Source organism: Micromys minutus (genome assembly GCF_963924665.1).
Source record: "Micromys minutus genome assembly, chromosome: 1".
Classification (NCBI taxonomy): domain Eukaryota; kingdom Metazoa; phylum Chordata; class Mammalia; order Rodentia; family Muridae; genus Micromys; species Micromys minutus.
In genome coordinates this window covers 69849559-69874742 of record NC_137969.1, presented here as the reverse complement: position 1 = coordinate 69874742, position 25184 = coordinate 69849559, and the positions used below count along the sequence as shown (strand labels likewise).

Below are 25184 nucleotides of genomic sequence, written 5' to 3'. Positions count from 1 at the left end.
ACAACGATCTGTAATAGGATGCAATGCCCTCTTCTGGTGTGTCTGAGGGGAGCAACAATGTGCTCACATGTATTAGATGCTTCCTGTCTTACTTTCCCAAATACCATGTCTGGCTTACCATTCCTGGATGTTGAATGCGCAGACAGTTTTTCTTAAAACCTCAATTCTATTCACATAAAAGGTAGTGATGAGGCAGCAAAAGAAGCCCTTCACTATATCCACAGTGCCCCAGTGATATTTTTCTTTTCTTTTTTTTTTTTTTTTATTGGAGTTTTTTAAATTTACATTTTAAATGTTATCCCCTTTCTGGGTTTCCCCTCCAGAAACTCCCTATCCCATCCCCCATCCCCCTGCTTCTATGAGGGTGCTCCCCCACCCACCCACACCCTTCTGCCTCCCCACCCTGGCATTCCCCTACAAAGGGGCATTGAGCCTTCATAGGACCAATGGTCTTTCTTCTCATTGATGCCTGACAAGGCCATCCTCTGCTTTATAAGTAGCTGGAGCCATGGGTCCCTCCATGTGTACTTTTTGGTTGGTGGTTTAGTCCCTGGAAGCTCTGGGGGGTCTGATTGGTTGATAGTGTTGTTCTTCCTATTGGATTGCAAACCCCTTCAGCTCCTTCAGTTCTTTCTCTAACTCCTCCATTAGGGACCTTGTTCTCGGTCCAATGGTTGGCTACGAGCATCTGCCGCTGTATTTGTTAGCCTCTGGCAGAGCCTCTCAGGGGACAGCTATATCAGGCTCCTGTCAGCATGCACTTCTTGGCATCCACAATATTGCCTGGATTTGGTGACTGTGTATGGGATGGAGCAGTCTCTGGATGGCCTTTACTTCAGTCTCTGCTCCACACTTTGTCTCCATATTTTCTTCTGTGAGTATTTTGTTCCCTCTTCTAAGGACTGAATCATCCATACTTTGGTCTTCCTTCTTCTTGAGCTTCATGTGGTCTGTGAATTGTATCTTGGGTATTACAAGCTTTTGGTTAATATCCACTTATGTGTGTGTTCTTTTGTGATTGGGTTACCTCACACAGTATATTCTCTAGTTCCATCCATTTGCCTAGGAATTTCATGAAGTCATTGTTCTTAATAGCTGAGTAGTACTCCATTGTGTAAATATACCACATTTTCCATATCCATTCCTCTGTTGAAAGGCATCTGGGTTCTTTCCAGCTTCTGGTTATTATAAATAAGACTGCTATGAACATGGTGAAACATAAGTCTTTGTTAGGTGCTGGAGCATCTTTTGGGTATATGCCCAGGAGTGGTATAGCTGGGTCCTCAGGCCCAGTGAATGTCTAGTCAAGCTTCCTGTCTCTCCCTGTTCCACACTTAGGACACCCCTGGTTCTTTCAGGAATCTTGTTCAGGGAGGGAGACTCCTAGTACAAAGTCAGGGCCTTCAGTAAAGGCTCCTTTAACTCCCCACCAGTTCATGGACTTGGACAGCAAGAATGAACCAGGCAAACGTCCCAGAGGTTTCTCACAAAACCTTGAAAGGTTTTGTCTATCAGAAAAGATTTAACAAGCTCAAATACCCTAGAACTGCAGTTACAAACAGTTGCCAACCACCACAAGAATGCTAGAATCACATCCAGATCTTCTAGAAGAGCACCCAGTGCTCCTAACCTGACACATATCTCCAACCCTCAAGAGATCTCCTAAAGAGATCTCTTGCATAAGTGTTGTATATGTAAGTATGCCCCAAATGTATGTTGTATATGTGAGTGTGCACCACATATATGTGTGTTGTGTATATGTATATGGACCCCATATACATGTGTGTGTGTAGTATATGTGTGTATGCACCACAAATGTGTGTGTGTTAAACAACATAACCCTTCACATTAGAAATGGAGAGATGGCTCAGTCGTTGAGAGCACTGACTGCTCTCCCAGAGGTCCTGAGTTCAAATCCCAGCACCACATGGTGACTCACACCATCTGTAATGAGATCTGATGCCCTCTTCTGGTGTGTCTGAAGACAGCTACAGTGTACTCATGCACATAAAAAAATAATTAAAAAAATATTAGAGAGAGAGAGATGACTTTCATTCTTCCCAACAGAGACGTATAGATTAAATTCAATCCAGATAAAACCATACCTTAAAAGAAAGAAAGAAAGAAAGGAAGGAAGGAAGGAAGGAAGGAAGAAAGGAAGGAAGGAAGGAAGGAAGAAAGAAAGAAAGAAGAAAGAAAGAAAGAAAGAAAGAAAGAAAGAAAGGGAAGGGAAACTGTAGTTGGGATGTAAAATTTGACAGTAGAATTTTTTTAAGTATAATTTGATAAAATTAGCCACTAGCTCATCACAATAATTAAAACAGGAAGAAAAGGCAGGAGAATTGCCATGAGTTCAAGGACTACAGAGTAAGCTCCAAGCTAGTGTGGGCTACAAGTGAAACTGCCTCAGAAGGAAATGTTTGGGAAGCAGGGAGAGTGTTGCTGACTCAGCAATTAAGAGCCCTGGCTATTCTTCCAGAGGACTTGGGGTTCAATTCCCAGCAGCTCACAAGGATCTGTAAATCCAGTTGCAGGGGATCTGATGCCCTCTTGTGGCCTCCGTGGGCACTCAGCACACAAGTAGCACAGACACATGCAAGCTGAACAGCTAGCTATACACATAAACTAAGTGAGCTGGAGATTGCTCAGCAGATAAGAGCACTGGTTTGTCTTTCAGAAAGCGTGGGTTCTGTTCCCACTACCACACAGAGCTCACAACCTCCTTTAACTCCAGATCCAGGGAACCTGAAAACACCTATATACACGTACAAAATTATGCAGACACACACAAATAATTTAAAACTAAAAATAAATTGTGCACATAACTGACAATTAAAAAAATTAAGTATAAAGGAAGCAGGGGGAGGGAGAGGGAGAAATTGACAAGGTAGTTCTAAACACTACGCAGAAATTCAAAAGACCAAAACAATGTTGAAAAAGAATAAAGTGAACTTATATAATATCATTTAAACAGGACAGTAGGGACATAGGTATAATGACAGAGACATTGAATGAAACTCAAAAGGAAGTCCCAAATACACATCCTCCTGGTCAGTTGTTTTTAACAAAGGCAGAAGGGCTTCCATATACAAAATGAATAACCCACCACAGGCATAAAAAATAACTCAAGATTGATTATAAAATCCAGCTGGATTATATAGCTTGGGAACAGACCAGCGTGCATGAGGCGCTGGCTCTGTCCCCAGCACCACGTTCACAAGCACATATGTATGCACACACAGAGAAGCTTGTAGAAGAAAACATGGGATAAAGGTGTGATAGATCATGCCTCTTTTCCTAGCACTCTGGAGGCAGAGGGTCATGTAAAGTTCTGCATCAGTTAGGCCTACATAGTAAAACCCCATCTCAAAACAGCAACACAAAAATAGGATAAAAATCTCTGTAACTTTGGGATAAGCAAAATCTTCTTAGGTAGAATGCCAAGAACAGGGTGCATGAAAGAAAATGATAAATTAGAATTTACCTAAATTAAGAATTTCCATTTGCAAGCTGCTCAGTGGGGTCAGCCTACCTCTAATCCCAGCACTCAGAAGGCAGAGGGCAGGCCAATCCCTGAGTTCAAGGCCAGCCTGGTCTCCAGAGTGAGTTCCAGGGCAGCAGGGCTACACAGAGAAACCATGTCTTGAAAAACAACTTTAAACATTTCTAATGTTTTGAGAAGCAGGAGCTGGGAACGGAGCTCAGTCAGTAGAGCGAAGAGCTTAGCATGAGTTCAATACTTGATCCCGAAAACCCTGGACACGCTTACGTACACCTATAATCCCAGTACTGAGGAGGAGGAGGAGGAGGTAGAGGAGGAGAATGAGGAAGAGGAGGAGGAAGAAGAGGAGGAAATAGGAGAATCAAAAGTTCAACGACATCTTACTTAGAGACCAACCCTGTCTCAAAAAAAAAAAAGTTAGAAAATAGAAAAATCTATTAAAAAATATGGCCAAGTAAGATTTTTGATTGATGTTTTATTAAATATATGGGATAATAGAGTGACCTGTGGAGAAAATAAAGTCGATTGCTAACTGAATTTTACGGCTAAGGAACCGCAGAGTGTGGCGCTGCGGATAAGCTCAGTAGTAGAATGCAAACTTAGTATTCATAAGGCTCTGGGTTCGGGCTCTAGTACCAACAGACAAGAAACTACAACAAAACAGTAACAATTGCAGGGATATATAAAGTTTCTTTTTTTCTGTTATAATTTTAGAACAGAAAAGAAAACTCTTTCTTCATAAACCGTGACTGGTAACTCAAGCCCGTCAACAAGCCGCTCAGGAGGCTGAGGCAGGGCAAACTTCTGCACACGTCTTACCTGGGTTACTAAGTCCCATCTGGACAACTCAGTAAGATCTTGTCTCAAAATAGAAAGTAAAAATGGGACTGGATATCGAGTTTGCTGATAGAGCGCTTGTCTCCCTCCTTGGTTTAGTCCCAAGGATTAATTTACACAAGTAATTACTAACTAAATTTGGCTTGGCAAAAGTTAGGATCTATAATCCTGTGTCTCTTGCAATTTTGTAATTCTAAAAGACCTTAGAGTCAGTTAGAAAATTCCAAACAATCAAACAGAAAAATAATATCTTTCCCATTATATCACTTTTTCTAAGTGGTACAATTTAATATGTAGATAATATCATCAAATGTTAGAGAAGTCTTTCTATCGAGGAAATGGAACTCGACATGAGCTCAGTGGTGTGGCTGTAAACAATGTAGTAGTATCTACTAAAATTGAATTTATATATATGTATGTAGCCTATAGCCCTGTCCCATTGTTTAAAGATTATTTATGTACATGAATGCTTTATTTGCATGCCTGCCTGAATAACAGAAGAGGGCATTGGATCCCATTACAGATGGTTGTGAGCCACCATGTGGTTGCTGGGAACTGAACTCGGGATTTCTGGGAAAGCAGCCAATGCTCTTAACCACTGAGCTATCTCTTCAGCCTCTCCAGTTCCATTTTTAGGAATATATTATGCCTTAGTATGGTTTTATTAGTGTGAAGAAACACCATGACCAAGCCAACCTTTATACAGGAAAGAATTTAATGGAGGCTGCTTTAGAGTTTCAGAGGTTCCATCTACTATCATCATGTCAGGAATCATGGCAGCCTGCAGGCAGATGTGGTGCTGGAGGATCTAAATCTTGATCCAAAGGAAGCCAGAAGGAAACTATCTTCAGAAGCAGCCAAGAGGAGGGTTTCTTCCAAACTCAACAGAGCTTGAGCACTAGGCATCCTCAAAGCTGTGACACACTTCTAACAAGGCCACACCTCCTAATAGTGCCACTTCCCAAGGGCCAAGCATATTCAACTAATCATGTGATACACAAAATAGCATAATCAAGGATGTTTATTGCAGAAAGCTGAGGTCAAATCTGATAGATCACACAGTATGCACATAAATGATGAGCTATATACCATACATTGCATTTGAAATTCCATCCACTGTACAAAAGCAGGGTAGTTGTGCTAGAATGCTCTCCTCAAGATCCATAGACAACCTAACAAAAGCCTCAGCACCAGGCATGAGAACCCCTCCCCGCTTTGAATTGTTGGTCAATTCAAAAGACTTCCAAAACATTATTGGCTATTTGCTGTTGCTCTCATATGGCTCTCAGAGGTAAAAGTAAGTCCCTATTGCTGAAGACACAGGACTCAGAGGACCTGAGCTGGATCTAACCTGAAAGTCTCCTCTTTGAGAAATAGCTTTCATGTACAGGAAGATGTCATGCAAGCTTCCAGGAGAGGGAAGCAATCAACAGTCCTAGCAGCCACAATACCTATGGACCACAACAATGAACAACATGCCCCAATAACATAGGGTACAATAGTGGCATACATGCCTTGGAGGTAACCAACAGCCCTCTAATTGGATTTAGACTGTGATTAACAAGAGGAAAACCATGTCTGGAACTGTAAACATGGCCAACAATTCAGAATAAGAGAAATCACAGATCGTGGAAGAGAACCTAAAAACCATTTTATTAAACCAACATAATTCCTAACTGTATCCTAAGTTTTTACACTTATACCCACAGATAAATGTAGTTTTCAGCCCTCATCAAATAAACTTCTGTTTACAATAGAAGGGGACATTTCAAAAATCACAACTGACCAAAATACAAAGAACAAGAGATTGTGTGGTTCCCAGTCCCAGCTGATACACCTTCAACACAATTCTTGCATCTAAGACTTAGGGATCATTGCAAGAGAAAAGACAGACTGTAAGCAGCAAAGAAACAGAAAGTTTACTGTGAAAACTTTGAATGCATCCCTGAAACCTCATCAACATGGCTGCCTAAACAAGATCTGAGCAATGACATTAACAGACATGCTAACAGGCAAGGGGGCCTCCACTCAAGACAAAGAACTACAGGCAGCTAAGGAATGCTGAGAGGAAGAGAAATATCCTTTCCAGGGAAAAGCACACCAATTTGTTAACCAATACCAAGTGGTCAGCCCTGAAATAATATACACAAGGTAACAGTATTTGAACTGAGTAAGATATATATGCCAACAATTAAAGAAAAAGGAGGCCAAGAATCTGAAAGAGAACAGAGGGTGCCTATGGGAGGGTTAGAGGAAGAAAGTTAAGGGGGGGGATGATGTAACTATATGGTAATTGTGAAAACTAAAAAGAAATAATTGGAATTTTTAAAAGATTAAAACACGTAAAAAGAAAAATAGGAGAAAGAATTATGAGGTGTGTAACATAATATCATTTGAAATGTAAAATATGCAGACTAATGCATTTACCATTTCTATATACAAATACAGAAAGGAAAAGACCTAGAAGCTCGCACTAAATAACTGTGTAGATGTTTATGGGCAGAGTGACGAGCTCACTGAGGCTACAGATGGAAAAGAGAAAGCGCAAAAAGCGAGTAAGGGATAGAACTGGTTATAGCAGTTAAATCTTATGAAGAACATGAATATCTTTATTTTACCTTAGATAAAAAAAAAATGGTGCTGGCAAGACAGCTCTGTTGCCCGAGGACCTGAGTTTGAAAATAAAAAGAGAAAACCAATTGTAAAAGATTGTCCTCTGGCTTCCACGTGCACACCATGGCATATAGGCACTGACATGCACACACACACACACACACACACACACACACTCAGCACACCACCTCCACACACACATGGTAATATGAAACTTAAAATAAAAATTAGAAGCCAGTGAAATGACCCACCAGGTAGAGAAGCTTGTCATGAAAACCTGATAACACAAGTGGGCCATCCTGGGACTCACGTGGCAGAAAGAAACAATCAACTCTAGTCATCGGTCTTGGGACCTCCATACATGTGCAATGGCAGGTTTGGGTGTTCTCATACCTGCACACACACATGTGGATATAATAATAAATAAATAAACATAATAAATACATCCACAGAGATAATGATAGATGAATAAGTATGATTTTTTAATTTTCAGAAAGATTATGTGTGGTACCTGGAGCATATGAGGCAAGCACTCTACTGTAACTTTAATTTTTTTTAAACCTAGTTTTAAGTGATGATTTTTAAATTTTTTAACCTCTCTTTCAGCCCACTACCCACCAGAAGTAGTGAAAAAGAAAGGATACGGTGCAGGGGCATTGGGAGGGTAAGTGGATCTGTTTGGAAAGGTTCTTAGAAAGGTTCTTTCAGAGAAACTGCCGGCTGTGTTGTGTGGAAATTGGCAATTCAGTTCACATGTTAGCAGCAGCAGCAGCTCGATCCACTCGCGAACACTTCACAGTTTGGTCGAGTGGGGATAGATAGCAAACAGGAATCAGCAGCGGTGGTCCAACCAAGCAGAGACAGCCAGGCTAAGTCAGCAGGAAGAACCAACAGTTCTCCGCTGTGCCTCTTTAGGGAAGCGAAAATCAGCAGAGACTGCAGACCCACAAACGTTGCACAGCTAGCTGTACCAGCAAGCCAAGCTCAGCCTCCGTCACTGTCAGCTGCATTTTAGTTATATTCTCCGTCATCACACATCTTGTCTCAGCTGACATCAGCCGATCAGCCCATACACAGGAGTGACAAAAAAAACTGAGACTCGCCACCAAAAGGTTTTCCATACATTCCCTCTCTATATAGAGTCCTGACAAATGTAACTCAACTACACAATATAAGGCGTATCAATATATGTGTGTTGTTAAAAATCTTTCATCGTGTGTCCTTTCACGTGTTTGCTTTAACAGAACATCCTTTCTCCTGTGTCTGTTTTAACTAAATGTTCTTTCACATCTGTCTTATTCATCTGTGGCCACTTTAACTAATCATTTCTTTACGTGTTTGCTACAACACCGTCTAACTGCACTGGCTGGTTCTGTGTCAATTTGACACAGGCTGGAGTTATCACAGAGAAAGGAGCATCAGTAGAAAATGCCTCCATGAGATCCAGCTGTAAGGCATTTTCTCATCTAGTGATCAAGGGGGGAGGGCCCAGCCAATCCTGGGTGGTGCCATCCCTGGGCTGGTAGACCTGGGTTCTATAAAAAAAGCAGCTGAGCAAGCCAGTAAGCAACATCCCTCCATGCCCTCTGCATCAGCTCCTGCTTCCTGACCTGCTTAAGTTCCAGTCCTGATTTCCTTTGGTGATGAACAGCAATGTGGAAGTGTAAGCTGAATAAACCCTTTCCTCCCCAACTTGCTTCTTGGTCATGATGTTTTGTACAGGAATAGAAACCCCAACTAAGACACCAACTTTCTAAAAATCCTTAACTTTCCACTTCACTCTACCCACCAAGCTACAGCCCAATTTTTTCTTAATTTGCTTTAATAGTATATGAGTACACTGTAGCTATTTTCAAACACACCAGAAGACGGCATCAGATCCTATTACAGATGGTTGTGAGCTACCATGTGGTTGCTGGGATTTGAACTCAGGACCTATGGAAGAGCAGCCAGTGCTCTTAACCGCTGAGCCATCTCTCCAGCTCCCCCACAACTCTTTTATTTTAAAAAAAATGTTTATTTTAGTCTTTATTGATGTGATGTGAATGAGTGTATCTTCATGTGTGTGTGTGTGTGTGTGTGTGTCTGAGAGTATTCATGGCTGTGAAGGCCAGAACAGGGCATTGGCTCCCTTGGAGCTGGATTACAGGTATTTGTGAGCAACCTGCTGTGGGTGATGGGATTCAGACTTTGGTTCTCATGATAGTGCAGTAAGTGTTCTTAGCCACTGAACAACCTCTTCAGCCCTTCTCCTCCCCTTTGTAAATGATAGAGTCTTGTTAAATGAAGAGAGCTGACTTGAACTTACTCTACAACCCAACCAAGCATTAAATGTGTACTCCTCTTGCCTCTGCCATCTGAGTAGCTAGAACTACAGGCCTATGCCATTAGGCTGGCCTGGAACTTCCTATGTAGACCAGGCTAGCCTCACAGGCATAGAGATCCATCTGCCTCTGCCTCCCAAGTGCTAGGACTAAAGAGATACTAAAGATTAAAAGGATGCTAAACTTCTTTTAAATAGACTGGAACAAGACTTTCAGCAAGCCTAAGATACATAGAAGAAATAAAATTATGCATAAAAGCATCAACCTCAAATAAGAATATTTGTAATTAAAAACAAATCACCTGTTTTTTCTCGAGAACTGGCAATATAAAAAAGGGTGTGTAGGAAGGGCGTGTAGAGGAATGTGAACTTTCAAAATAGAAGACACAGAAGCTGACATGATGGGCCGGGCCTATGATCCCAGCACCGTGGAGACAGAGGCAAGAAGCAACAGTGAAAGTTTGAAGCTGTCCAGTGCTTCACAGTGAGACTCTGACTCAGAAAAAAAATTAAACAAAACACCATCCTTTGTGAGGAACAATTGCTAGTACCTATCAAAATGTTAAATGTGGGATCAGGGAGGAGGTTCAGTGGGTAAAATTCCAGCAGCGTGAGCCTAATGCTCTGAGTTTACTCCCCAGAGACCATGTAAAAAGCTGGATGTGGTGGCCTAAATCTGTCGTCCCAGAACTGCGACAGCAAGAGAGGAGGGGGAGACAAAGAAGGCCTGGAAGCTTCCAGGCCAGACAACCTGCAGTGTATACACAGCAGCAGAAATAAAACACGGTCTGCCTCAACAAGGTAACAGCCAAGATGTCCTCTGACTTCACAGGTGTGCTGTGGTGTGTGCAGGCCCTGTATACTGTAGGAAGCCGTTGGCGCCAATAGATGGCGCCAGCTTCCCGCCCATTGTTCAGCCTACAAAAACCTTTCCCCTCGTGTTGCCTGTCAACCACATAGTCACAGCCCACTCTTGGGGCACGTGATTGAGCTACAGGAGGATGCACCAATCAGGTAGCAACACAAGTCTCTTAGGCATATATAGCAGTGCATTTTTCTCCCCCACGTGAGGTGGAAGAGAAAGACAGTGGAGAGATTGCGGGAGACCCCACGTGGAGGGATGGCGGGAGGTACCACGTGGAGAGAGACCCGATAGGAGAGATTGTGGGAGATCCCGCGTGGACAGAGACTGGACAGAGAGATCGCACGTGGGGGACTGCGCGTGAGAGGTTGCCTAGACAGTAGAACCCGGTAGGGAGTCCCCGGCTCAGAGAGAAGTTTCCTGCTCAAGAAGCCCCCTGCTCAAACTGCTGTACAATAAAGGTTATCCGCAGAAGAATCTGTTTGTTTGTTGCACGCCTGTTCCTAGCGGCGGGAAGCGTGGGCGCGTGACAGTATACACGCACACACACAGAAACAACCGAATTAAATTTGCAAATACATATTCTCATTAAATTGATATTTAGGAATCTACCTTCAAAAACTGTGCACACGGACTGGAGAGATGGCTCAGTGGCTAAGAGTACTGACTGCTCTTCCAGAGGTCATGAGTTCAAATCGCAGCAACTACATGATGGCTCACAACCATCTGTAGTGAGATCTGATACCCTCTTCTGGTGTGTCTGAAGGCAGTACAGTGTACTTATATATAATAAATAAATAAATCTTTAAAAAATGTGCACACAGAACCAGTTGTGGTGGGGCACACCTTTAATCCCAGCACTTGAGAGGCAGAGGCAAACAGATCTCTGAGTCTGAGGCCAGGCTGGTCTACAGAGCAAGTTTCAGGACAGCCAGAGCAACATGGAGAAACCTTGCCTTGACAAAAACAAAAAATACATACAATTAATTAATTGTGTGCAGGAATAATACGCTCCTTAGCAGGAAACGGTTTAATGGATTACAATACATGCCTCATGTATGGGTTATAAAAGACGTGTTATTCTCCATGTAAGATGTTGTAGAAAAGTGTTTCTAATATATTCCTAGAAGAAAACTAAATTGCAGCATGTGTATGTTAGTTTCTTTTCTTATTTCTGTGACCAGCAGGGCAACAGGTTTCAACTCAGGGTTTAAGAAGGGATACAGTCCTTTGGGGCAGCCAGAGCTGACCACACTGTCTGAAGTCAGAAAACAGAGAAACAGCTGGTAATCCCTTCCTCCTGGTTCACAACGGTGGGTCTCTCCTGTAACTGAAGTTACAGTCAGTTGTGAGCTGTCATGTGGGTGGGTTCAACCAGTCCTGGTCCTCTGGAAGAACAGTGCTCTTAACCACTGAGCCATCTCTCCAGGCCATAGAGATAAATTCACTATGTAATAATAAAGTAGCTCACCAAGGTTTACAAATACTTGTAAAATACAGTCTGAAAGAACCCTTCCCAAAATAGCTAACAAGAGTTACTTTAGGGAACAGGCCTGGTGGTTCATGCCTTTTCAAGAAATATTTATTTACTTTATGTATATGAATACAATGTAGCTGTCGTCAGACTCACCAGAAGAGGGTGTCAGGTCCTGTTACAGATGGTTGTGAGCCACTATGTGGTTGCTGGGAATGGAACTCAGGATCTCTGAAAGAGCAGTGCTCTTAACCACTGAGCCATCTCTCCAGCCCTTAAATTATTATTTTTTAAATTAGTAGCCTGTAGATCCCAGTGAAGTGGAAAAACAAAACAAAACAAAACAAAAAGACACGGCTCTAGAGGAAATAACTTGCAAAAGCCCCCTCTGAAGAGAGAAACAAACCCATATTCTCAAGGTGGACGGCAACAAGCAGATGCTGAGCCAACTCAACAGTTGGAAGCGCTGGACGATAAAAGCATTAATTACCTTGATGTAGAGGTCATTTTGTTGAGCACTGTTGTGCATCAGCATGGGACTGCACTTATCTCTGGTAAGGAATTTTTAAATAAGTTATCCTAGTTCACACAGACATCCATATGAGAGTACAATACATCTCCATGCGGAGAGGGTAGCCATAGAGAGAAGCATGCACAGAGAAGGACCACAGTAGCGTGTGGTCTGTCTTGGGGCTACTGAAGGAGCATGCCACATCTCAGAAGGTTGTGAAGATGAAGACATCTATGTTGTCTTGAAGGATGAGTAAGACTTACACAGATGAAGGTCAGAGCACAGATACCACCAGGTAAAGATCTGGTGAAGGAACCCTGCTAGCGTACACACTGAAGTGGGAAATACTTGGTGTCTTAGTTGCGGTTCCTACTGCTGTGAACAGACACCATGACCAAAGCAACTCTTCCAAAGGAAACATTTCACTGGGCTGGCTTAGCTTCAGAGGGTCCGTCCACCATTATCATGTGGGAAGCATGACAGCCTGCAGGCAGACATGATGCTGGAGTTGAGAATTCAACATCCTGATCCTCAGGCAGCAGAAGGGGACTGTGTTCTGCAGGCAGCCAAGAAGAGACTGGAATTCCACACTGGGCAAAGCCTGAGCATTTAAGACCTCGAAGCCCCACTTACACAGTAGCAAACTTCCTCTACCAAGGCCACACCTCCTCCAATGAGGCCACACCTCCTAATAGTGCCATTCCCCATGGGCCAAGCATTCACACACATGAGTCTATAGGGGCCATTCCTATTCAAACCACCACACTTTGTAACATGCCAGAGAGTGCTGAGCTTAGGAGAACTGCCAGACCATAAAATATAAGGATGGCCCAAGCAGTGGTGGCTCATGCCTTTAATCCTGGCACTTGGTAGGCAGAGACAAGTGTTTTATGAGCTCAAGGTCAACCTGGTCTACAATGCTAGTTCCAGGACACCAGGACCACACAGAGAATCCGTGTCTTGAAAAAAACCAAACCAAACCAGAACAAAACAAAACACTAAAGGACGGAATAGCATCTCAGGCTGTGCAGAGAGGCAGGAAAGGTACCGTGAAGAAATCTTCATTTTGCATTAAAGAATATGAGTTTTTAATTCTAGAAATAATGGGTAGCCATGAAAAAGACCTGGATACAGAAGTGCCCTGGTTAGATTTGCATTGTGATTGGGTAAGTCCGACATCAGACTGAACAGTAGACTGGACAAGAGGGACCTGGGAGGTAAGGGGGACATCTAAGCAACTGCAAAACTCCTTGAAAAGAAAACAGAGGTATGGGTGGTCACACGGGAGTGTTCAGCCTCATAAAATGGCAGCCTCTGACGGCATGCTAGCGACAGGCTGCATGTGGGTGACAGCAGAAACAACGGATGCTGGGTGCCCACTGTCAGCGCTGATGGGTGACATCAAGAGAGATGCGGGGAGCAGGAGAAGACAAAATAGCCTCTTTGGGGTTTGTAGAGTTGGGGGTCTCTGGAATGATCTCTAGAAAAGAGACCCAGCTCTTCAGCTACAAACCCAAGAAGCAAATGTCGTCCTAGACTGCTCCATGGCAGGAGCCTCAGACATTGGTTTATAGCTTGTTCTCTTGTTGCTGTCTCTACTGCCATCATCACAACTCCAGCAAAGCCTCTCCTCCTTTCTGCTCTGCTTTGGAAAGTGGAAACCCACTTCCTCCAGGCGCCCTCTCCCACCGTACCTGTGCACTAAGTTACCACAACCTGTTGCTTTACCTTTAAAGGGCTTTCCTGAACTTGTTCCTCCTTCCCCATTGCCACAGGTCAAATACAAAGCCTTTTGCAATCAGTTTTGCAACAGCTGCCAAAAACTGCTCCCTACCCAGGTTTAACTTCTATGGGGTATGTGTCTGTGTGTGTGTCATGTATCACAATGTATCTCTATATTTCACTATATATAATCTCCGTGTGTGTGACATACATATGCATATATCCTATATCTTAATATGCATACATATGTGTGTGTGTGTCTGTGTGTGTGTCATGTACCACATATGTATCACAATGTATCTCTATATTTCACTATATATAATCTCCGTGTATGTGACATACATATGCATATATCCTATATCTTAATATGCATACATATGTGTGTGTGTGTGTGTGTGTGTGTGTGTCAGAGGGATTGGAAACAAGGTCTTCTTGCTGCCTTAGTTACTTTTCTATTGCCAAAGAGACACCATGCCATGACCAAAGTAACTTATAAAGATTTATTTATTTTATGTATATGAGTACACTGTCACTGTCTTAGGACACACCAGAAGAGGGCATCAGATCCCTTTACAGATAGATGGTTGGGAGCCACCATGTGGTTGCTGGAATTGAACTCAGGGCCTCTGGAAGGGCGGACAGTGCTCTTAACCACTGAGCCATCTCTCCAGCCTTTGTTTTGTTTTTCTTTTAGCTACAAAAGCACTGGGATTCTCTGTGCCCTGCTAAAATACTGTTTTGTTTTGGTTCAATATATTCCATTTGTTATTTTTATTTCTGGAGCCTGAACCCAGAGCCTCCCATAGGTGCGGTAAGTGAGCATTCCATGGCCAAACCACATCCACAGTGGGAACCGGACTCCTTGATTCTGACATTGTACTCAGGAGAGTGCTCTCGGGTGTGAGGTAATCACAGGGTTGCTACAGAGGTCTCTGAGGATCCCACAAGGACTCTCTCAGGCTGGGGTAGCCCGCACCAACCAGTCATTGCATGCAGACGCCCCAGGGAGAGAGCTTCCTCCCTCCTAAGGCAAGTCCTGGAGAGAAAACCATCTTTGAGTCAGCACTCCTACACATGGGAAGAGAGAGTGCCTCTGTCCAGAGAAAGGAACTGTGACCAAGTTCTTGGCAACACGCTAGAACATTCATCATAATCAACTTGCTGACCTTCGGGAGCCCATTAGCCTTCAGAATCCAGCTCAGATCTTACCTGTTCCCACCCTCGTCAGCCTTCCTTGTACTACTTCTGTTCCTAACTCACGTGTTTCCACGTCTACGCCCCTACACCCCATCCATCCCATCCTCATTAGATTTGAGGGGTGGCACGAAGCCTGTAGTAGGACCTTCAGCAATGCTGGACACATAGACTTTGCAATAGTTATGCATTGCATTGGGTGGAATATAATCCTCTAACATTATAAAAGGGAAGGCTGGGCAGGGATGCCATGGAGGATAGAAAATTAAAAAAAAAAAAAAAAAAAAAAAAAAAGAGGCAGACAGGCTGTGACCTCAGACCTTTATCTCTCCCCTTGCTTCTCTTGGAAGATCCAAGTGGTCCGTGTTAGGGAAAAGCTGGAATCTGAACTAAGAATGAAGTGGATCAGGCACCAGGAGGGGGAAACAAAAACTGCACTGTGCAAACAGCCATGTGGCTGATGGAGCTGAAAGAAAGAAGTAAAACTCAGAGGCAAAGAAGACACCTCCGGGGAAGGAGAGAAAACAGCTCCTGTTCTTGCTGCCTATTGAACAGCTGCCACCCAGGTTATGATATAAAGAAGGGTAGGGAAGGACTGGACAGCGGCTCAGAGGTTTGAGTGCCTACTGCTCTTGCAGGAGTATGGTATCCAACACCCACATGGAGTGGTTCATGATCACTTTTAACTCTAGCCCTGGAGTATCCAGAACTTCTGGCCTCCACTGGCACGTACGACGGTGTGTGCAGGTGCGTGTGAGCGTATATGCGTGTGTGTGTATGTGTGCATGTGCGAAAGAGCACATGAACAATTAATAATTGGGGGGTGGGGAAGGGCGCACAAGAAACAAGCATCAAGGTGTAGGTGCGTACACATCAAAAGAAACAGCCACAAAAAGGGATTTGAAATCCTAGTCAATGAATACATAAAACACAAAGCCTAGTCAGTGTACCTGGTCAGTAACTTCCCTCACCGTCCAGGAACAGAGTCCCTTAGTTGCACGCCCCCACCAACAATTTCTCTGCTCTTTGTCCCCAGTTTCAGTTTCCATCAGGAAATCGAAGACTGAAGAGCGTCTCTGCTAGTGGCCAGCAGGGGGCAGTGTTCAACAAGCAATGATCAAGATTTACAGCCGGATTAGGGAAGTGAGAAGTAAAAGCTCCTTACAGACACCTCTGACACCCTTTTCTGTGTTTTCCACCACACCCTCTCCTTGGCTATAATTTCTCCAGTCCTAGTTTAGTAGAAGTCACAGATTTCTTACTCCCAATGTTGGAAGACTAACTCCTGACCAACGTTCAGGAACCCATATGAGAGGCTTGAACGCAGGGCCTCTTCTCTGAGAATGTATGTATACATCCTCCCTGGAACAGAGCTGGTCTAGTGGGGAGGAATGGAATGTCAGACCCTTTCACTTCTGTTGCCTTGTACAGAGAACAAACATTACAGAAGCACAGGTTGGCCCTGCTACGTGTGTGTGTGTGTGTGTGTGTGTGTGTGTGTGTATGTATGTATGTGTGTGTGTGTCACTCTCTATATCTCTGTCTCTCTCTGTCTCTCTCTTATTGAGTCAGAGTTTCTCTGTGTAGCCCTGGCTGTCCTGAAACTCATTCTGTAGACCAGATTCCCCACTCCCCACCCCCGCCCCTGACCCCCAGCTCTGAAGTTCTGGGGTTAAAGACCTGCAGCACCACTGTCTGGCATACAGGGCACTTTCCTGCAGACCCCACTTAGTCCTCCTAGCCCTCTGACAGGGCTCGATTCTCTTCATAGGGGAAGAAGCCGACAGGCAAGCGGCTGTTTATGGTAAAGATGAAGCAGGTGTGGTGGCCCACACCCCTAATCCCAGCACTCAGAAGGCTGAGGCAGAGGGATTGCAGTCAAGGTCAGCCTGGACTAATTGTTCTAGTGAGAGGTTCTGTTTCAAAAATACTAATACGAAGAAGAGAAGAAACAGAGGGAGGGATGGATGAGAAGGAAGGGATGGAGGGAGGAAGTAAAGGAAACTGGATCTCCACCAGGCTTCTGCCTACCAGGTATGGGATGGGCATTCCCATTAGCACATTGCTGCTGCTGCCTGGGCCTGGTCCCCCTCCCTACCAGTGTCACAGAGCCATGGGTTTCTGTGTTCTTCTGTGTCAGTGACCTGAGGTGGTGGCTCCCTTGTCTGCTCACCTTCCACACCCAGTGGAACTTGAGAGCACAGAAAAGGTCTTTAGAAGGAAACACAAAAGGTAAAGGATGGGCCTTCGTGGAAGAGGAAGAAGAGGAGGCAAGGAAGGCGAGCCCTCCACAGGGCATGGAGAAGGAAGGGGTGGGTGAGCTGAGAGAGAAGCACCCGCATTCTATGCCCAGGCTGTAGAGGGGCACAAACAGAACCCCCATTGTGTGGACACAAAGGAGCCATATGTCTACCAGTCTACAGCACTGTGTGTGCGTGTGTGTGTGTGTGTGTGTGTGTGAAAGAGAGAGAGAGAGAGAGAGAGAGAGAGAGAGAGAGAATGTGAGTGTGTGTGAGAGACAGACAGACAGAAAGGACTGGCTTAGAGACCCATTTTGAAGCCCTTGGGGCCTTGCTTTCTGCTGTTACTGACTTAAGGCTTTCTGAGACAGAGGGCAGGGAAGCAATTATGATAGACAGGACTGAAACCAGGGGCTGTGAACACCGAACAGCAGAATGAGGTCATGCTGTGCATGGGAGCTAGGAGAAGAAAGGGGGGATCAGATTGTCCCCCACCTCAGTCCCCCAGGTACCTCTCCCTTTGTACAGCAACACACACACACACACACACACACACACACACCCCGCTGCTTCTGGATCTGTGTTTTGTTTCCCTATTTTTGTCTTCTTTCATTTTTGTCTCTATTTTTGTCTGTTTGCTTTTTGAGACGGGGTCTTACTATGTAACCCTGGTTGGCCCAGAACTCTCCTGGGCCTCAAACTTGAGGGAATTCTCTTGTCTCTGCTTCCCTGGTGCTGGGCTTCTAAGCTTGAGTCACTGTAGCCTGCTTTCCAGCTGGAGGCTGGAACAGGATGAGGTGAAGTGTGGTGATCTGTCCCTCTCCTGTCTCCCTACCCATTAGCTCTGGAGCTCTCACCGTTCTCTCCTTCCCTCAGCCCAGAGACCGCCACCTCCCTGCCCCTCCCCCCATCCCCCCTTCCTCCTTCCTCCTTCCCTGTCCTGCCATGCACAACAGCGCGGCAGCCGAGGCCAATTGATTATCTGAAGAAATTTGGAGTTAGCAGCAGAACAGCTGCAGCGATCCCCTCTCACCATCCGCAGGCCCCAGGGACCTGGGAGGGGAGGGGCCCCTGACCCTTCCACTCTCCAGCCTGGGAGGGATGGAGACGCTCCCTGAGCCCAAGGCATAGTGTTCACACTTAGAGTCAAACCCCGGACCCTGGGGCTTGGGTTATATATAATCCCAGTCTGTCATCATAGGTCACCTTTCTGGATAGGCACCTGTCTTTGGAACAAAGGTCATTAGCAGACATGGTGGCACACACCCGTCATCCAAGCTTTCTGGAGGCAGAAATAAGGGGATGGCAAGTTAACAGCTAGGCTGGGCTATTCGATGTGACTTTGTCTCAAGCCAATAAGTAAATAAATAAATAAACGATGAAAATTTTTAGGGCAAATACAGATACACACACACACACACACACACATGTATAAAACCCTTGCAATTTTAATACTGGAGAGACTGAGGCAGAGGATGACAAGTCAGAGGCCAAGAAAAAAGGAAGGCAGGAGAGAAAGAGAGGGAAGGAGGCAGAAAGAAAAAATCTGGACCCAGTGATCTTCTGGGGTCCTCAGATTTCCCTGGTCTCAGTTCAGCCCACCCTCTTGCCAGGCTCCGGGCTCTCTAGCCAGAGTGTTCCATCTGAAGTGGGAATGTATTCTAAGTGTCTCTATACAGACTGGATTTTCCAGCCCTCTGCTTGAGTTCCTCTTTGTGGGACCAGGTGATTCTGAGGCTGAACAGTTCCAGGCACTACAAAAACCCCAAAGTTCTTCTTGGAATTAAAATCTATAAGCCTAGTGCTCCTATTCCATGACCGTGAGCTACACATAGAACATTTGTTTTCTGTTTTTTTTTTAAAAAAAGACTTATTTATTTATTTAATGTATGTGAGTATACTGTTGCTTTCTTCAGACTCACCAGAAGATGGCATCAGATCCTGTTATAGATGGTTGTGAGCCACCACATGGTTGCTGGGAATTGAACTCAGGACCTCTGGAAGAGCAGCCAGTGCTCTAACCACTGAGCAATCTCTCCAGCCCTTCTCCCCCCACCCCCATTCTCTTCATTTAGTATTCAAAGATGAGGATGGTTTTACCTCTAAATCTACTCTTTGCTTGTTTTTGTTTTGTTTTTAGATTTATTTATTGTATGTATGTGAATACACTGCAGCTGTCTTCAGACACACATGAGGAGGACATCAGATCCCATTACAGATGGTTGTGAGCCACCATGTGGTTGCTGGGATTTGAACTCAGGACCTCTGGAAGAGCAGTCAGTGCTCTTAACCGCTGAGCCATCTCTCCAGCCCAACTTGCTTTGTTTTGAGACAGACTCTCACATAACCTGTCTCAACTGTAGCTGATGATAACTTTGATCCAACGGCCTCTGCCTTAGCGTGCCAGGATTGGAGGTGTCGGTACAACCCCTTTCATACAATGCTAGGGGAACAAACCCAGGTTTGGGGGCATGCTAAGCATGTACTTTACCAACTGAACTGCCCTTAATATATACTATAAATTATATATTTTTTCTAGCTTCTAAATATACTCTTATCAAGAAAGACATATGTGTGAGGACTTTGGTCCCATCCCGTGCACCAAACCAAAAATAAAACAAAAGTCCAAATGTATCTTCTGTTTCCCTTGTAGAGTGGTTTCCAGACTTTTGCCTTCTTACCACGCAGCGGTCTCTCTGTTTCTCAGTTCTCCTGTTAAAACAGGGAATTCAAAGGAGCATCACCTGTCAGGCTGGGTCATTTCAGGGAGGTTAGCTATAGCAGTAAACACCCGTAATTCCAGCACTTGGGATGTTAACAGGAAAGAAGATCTCAAATTTCAGACCACCCTTAGCTGTATGTCCAGTTTGAGGCCAGCCTGAGCTCTATAGGACCCTGTCTTCAATCAATCCATTGCCCAAAAGAAGCTACATCTGGGGACCAAATTTTAAGTGTGTCCCTAATAGCTATGTGACATTGGGCAAGGTGTTCTCTGGGCTTAACTGTCTTTACAAAACGATTCTAGGAGCTTTTAGAACCCCTCTAAAGCCAGCTCAGCACCTTCTCCCCTTTAGTGTTTTGGGGCAGGAATCGGGGCTAGACTTGCATCCGTGACTACCTGCTTCAGTCATATAAGCCCAGACTCAGCACCGCCCTTTCCTCATTCTCTCAGAAACATGTTCTCCATCACGCGTGTATCTAATGCTAGGGGGCACAGAACACACCAGGAGTCGAAGTTCCAAGCAACTTTGACCCTGCCTATAGATGATAAACAAAAAAGCAATGCCTCGATGTTATGCCCTGGCTTTCTCTAAAGACACAGGTTTAACTTGGATTCTGTCAGAACACTCAGCTGCCTTCTCTCAAGACTATGGGGAGACGGATCTGAAAAACAGAATCACTCCGTGAATGCTAAGACGATACATAACTTCCTTTTCTCTGTAGCCGCTCTTCTCTGTCTTCATTTACTTACCACATGAAGCTGTCGTGATACAGGCGCTCAGAAGAGGTTTCCACGTCAGGACTGCCGACAGCCACTCTACAGAACCTTCAGGCCAGCTTTCCAACACAAAGGAGCCACAGCCATATCTGGTACTAGATCGAGGTCACTTTAATTTTTCTTTTTCTTTCTTTCTTTTTTTTTTTTTTTGTAAGAAATGAGGAATGCAACCAGACAAAGACTTACACTCAGGACACCAGACACAGATCCCAGGGTCTGCTCTTAGTGGTACTGGAAAAAGCAGGGCTGGTAAGAGGAATGGAGTAGATAGGACTGAAGGAGGATTGTCAGGGTGGGCGCAGCAAGGAGCCATCGAGAGAGGGCCCCCAGAAGCTGGGAGGCTGGGAAGGAGTACTGTTCCAGAAGAAAGGGGATAGAGACAGATGGAGCTGAAGAAGGGGTACCAGTATAGTGGGTGTATCCCCACACATACTTGCACTGGTGAAGAAAGAAGTGGCTGGGAGAAAGCAAGACGATCCCAGCTAGAACTGGCTTCAAGGAGCCTCCCTTGCCCTACCCCAAAGTGCATAACTCGGTAATAAATAGTAATATTTATAAATAAATAAATAAGTGAATAATAAATAAATACATAAATAAATATCCTTGTAGAGCTAGGAGTTTGGTGTGAGGATGGATGGAGCAGAGAAAAGCAGTAAGTTCATCTACAGGGAGTCTAAGGCCCGTAGACTCCCATGACAAGGCTACGAAGGGCAGGTGGGGCTCAGCAGCACGGGCGGGCGGGGCACCGTCTTTCCAATGGCAGTTTAAGAAAGGAAGGGGAAAATGTAATAAGGCCCTAGATCGGTCATAGAGGGCAGTAGCAGGCATCCTCTTGTGTCCGAGGGAGGAGCTGATGGGGTTGCGTCTTTTCAAAGGTCCACTGGGATAAAAGCAGCTGCTGCAGAGCTGCCCCACCCAGAGCCTGAGCCGTCTGCAAAGTGCCCTGGGCTGTTTGGAGATTTCATCCTTATCCCAGAACTGAGGTTTTCCTTTTACTAGCCGGCACAGGGAAAAGGTGAATTCTGGGATGGCAGGTGTGGGAAAGGACCTGGGACTGGCCCAGCGCCAAGAAGGCAAGGCACTCACTACCAAGTTAGATCTGAGGTCTGTATATCCTAAGCCTCAGGAACGAGAGAGACAAAAGAAAGGCAGAGTTTTTCTATAATCCCTGGCTATCCCGGAGTCACCTCCCTCATCTCTCCCAAGAGCCCATGCCTCCCCCCCATCCCCACCCCAGCATGGACAGACAGGTCTGGGAGTTAGGAACCCCCGCTTCCCCAACCTCTGCCACTAGTCAGCTCCCCTTCCGATTATGATGCTGAGTCCCACCATTGCCAGAAGAAGACAGAGAGTCGGGGTCTGGGGTCTCTGAAAACTTGGACAAAGGGCAGAAAAGACAGCAGCTGAGTAGAGGCTAGGCTTAGAACCCAGTAAAGACTCCATTCTGACCACTCTGACAAGCAACTCTGACCAGCTAGGCCCAACAACTCTCTGAAGGAACCCATAAAAACATTCTTCACATTCCTGGCCAATGAAAAGAAAGTGGCCTTCAGGACTAGAGACACGAGCCTGGTCCTCTGGGATGGGAAGGAGCCGGCCATTCTAAGTAATGCATGGTGACAGGGGCTCTGGAGAGGCCCCAGGGAAAAGGGGGAGGAGACTCCAAGGGCAGGACGCAGGCTGAGTTCAGACGTCAAGCACGTGGTTCAGGTAGGAGATATAGCAGATGGCCAGACGTAGGATCTCAATCTTGGAGAGCTTCTTGTCCGGGGGCAGAGTGGGCAGCAGCTTGCGCAGCTCGGCGAAGGCCAGGTTGAAGGCTTCCACGCGGATGCGCTCCCGCGTGGCGTGTGCTGTGCGGTACTTGGCCGTGGCGCGGCGCCGGCGCCTGCGCTCCTCGCGGCTCAAGTGCTGCAGGTCTTTACGGCCCGATTCTCCAAGCTCCGAGCTCCGGAGCTGGCCCACTCCCGGATCTCCCGACCCAGCACCATCCGGGCCCGGCCCGCCCCCACAGTCACTAAAGCCTGACTCGGTCTCCGAGTGGGTGGGAGGCAGATCCAACTCCATGGTGTCAGAATTGAGCATCATGGTGGAAAACCCCCACCTAGGGAAATGCGGATCCTCTTCCCACCCCTCCCTTTAGGAGCTTGAAAGAGGGCCGTGAGAAAAGCAGGAAGGGCCTGGAGTGCTGGGGTCTGGTACTGAGCTCTGGAAAGCAGAGTTACTTCAAAGTTCCATGGTTAAGATTCCAGCCTGGAGCCTGAAACAGAGAAAGACAATTGAGAATTGACCGCTGAAGGTGTAGGCAGCTCAGAGCAGGTGTGTGTGTGTGTGTGTGTGTGTGTGTGTGTGTGTGTGTGTGTGTCCTGGTAAAAGAGAGCCAAACTTGGCATCAGAGTTGTACAAGGCTAGAAAGACCAGAGGGTTGGAAAGGAGCGGGAGGAATAACAGGAAGTACAAAGTCCTAGGAAAGACAGAGCAGGCAAACTAACACGGAATGAGAGGACCGAAGGCTAAACTGCTGAATTCCTAGAAGGAAATAGAGAAGTCCTTCAAGACATTAACTTGCCATCATTTCTTGAATAGAGAACAGAAGCATAAGCAAAAAGGAAAAAATAAAAAAGTCGACACCAAACTTAACAAAAGAGCACTAAAGAGAACAATTCCTACAGTGGAAATTCAAGCTATGGAATAAAGAAACGGCCACAAACCAGGATTCTGGTAATAGGTTAATATGCAAAGCATATGAACAAGTTCCTAGGCAGGTGTGGCAGCATACTCCTTTGTAACCCCACCAATCAGAAGGCTGAAGCAGGAGGATTGTGAATTTGAGACTATCCTGGATAGTTAGTCTCAAAAAAGGACAGTCCAGAGCAACCAAAATATGGAAAAACAAAATTTTTAAATGAGGAAAGGACTTGAACAGACATTTCTCTTAAGACAGTGCACAAATGACCAATATATATATATATATATATATATATATATATATATATATATATATATATATATATATGTGTGTGTGTGTGTGTGAATACATGTCACTAAAAATATGAAGTAAACCACAGTGAAACCTTACCTCATATTCACTAGAGACCGAGAATGTATAAAAAAAAAAACCAAAACCCAAACCTTAAAACTAAATCAGTGTAGGAAGGAATATGAAGAAATGATACTCTTGTATGTAAAATGGTACACCTGCTATAGGCAAAAAGGCCCAGATGTTCCTCAAAACCTAAATGTGGAAATGCAGGAGATTGGTACCTGAAAGCTCTTAGCAGTGGCAGAAGCAACTCAAAGGTCCACCAGCCAGTGAACAGACAGATACAAAGTAGATACAATGTATCCATAATGGACCTTGAGCCTTGGATGAGGATTCCTGTCATAATGAAAAGGAAACTAAACCCTGGGGACATCATACCGTGGGAAGTAAACAGTCACAGAAAGACAAATACTGTGACCCCACTCGTTTACCTTTTTAACTTAATCTACTTCACAGAAACCAGTGGCTTGGCTGCCAGGGGCTGGAGGGCAAGGCAGAGGGGAGCTAGCCATCCTTTACACGGTATAGAATTTCACATTCACAAGATGAGAAAGTTCTGGAGATCAGAGAATATGCTTAATAGGCTCAGGCTCCACACTTACTTGTTGTGATAGCAGATTTTGTTATTCAGGAATTTCCTGCATAATAATAAATAAGGGAAAAGGCAGAGCAAAAACTGGGCTGGGGGAGGGACCTGCAAGCCCAGAGATGGCCGTGGTTGAGGGGACTGGGATATATGGACCTTGGAACAGGTACCTCCGTTCAGCTCCTCAGAATCCCTCAACCTCCTGAAGTCACCACTGCAGACATCAGGCCCTACCACCCTGCCAGTGAGAACCGAAGGAAGGTGTTTGTTCTCAGCATATGCACCTACCCAAGACTACCCCATCCCCCAGCTCTGTTCTTAGCAAGTCTAGCTCTTAGCCGTTCCCTAGCCCTCTTGGTGACTCTGTAAGGAAGACTTCAGAAACTCACCCCACAGCCTGTTGCACAGCCTGAGGAGGAAGACATAGGCAGCTTCTTTGGAGTTACCCTTGTGGAGCTCAGCTAAGTTTGCGTGTCTCGGAACCACTGGGCCTTTCCCAGTGAGTTCAGCCTTGAGAGGGACAGAAAGAGATAGAGGCTCTTGGGATCCTTCCCAGTCACCATCCCCAGCCCTAGCTCAACAGCTGACAGCTGACACCCTCTCACGGGAGCCACCTTTTCTCCTAGGCTTGCCCCACCCTAGCCCACAGAAGACAGGTTCAAGACCAGAGCAGTTACTAAGCTCTCAAGGGGACACACACAAGACCACCAGCATCTAATGGTGGAGAGACACCTGCACACTGACTGTGACATAAAACAACCTAATTAATGCTGAGATT

At 45.2% G+C, this 25184-nt stretch overlaps 1 protein-coding gene across 1 annotated transcript; it reads right to left on the bottom strand.

Annotated features, from left to right (window-relative positions):
• Positions 1-22463: 22463 nt before the first annotated feature.
• NHLH1 (nescient helix-loop-helix 1) lies at positions 22464-22865 on the bottom strand (the record flags this gene model as incomplete). Its single annotated transcript, XM_080919759.1, has 1 exon — positions 22464-22865. The coding sequence occupies one exon, from the start codon at positions 22863-22865 to the stop codon at positions 22464-22466; it is 402 nt and encodes a 133-aa protein (XP_080775885.1).
• Positions 22866-25184: the final 2319 nt, after the last annotated feature.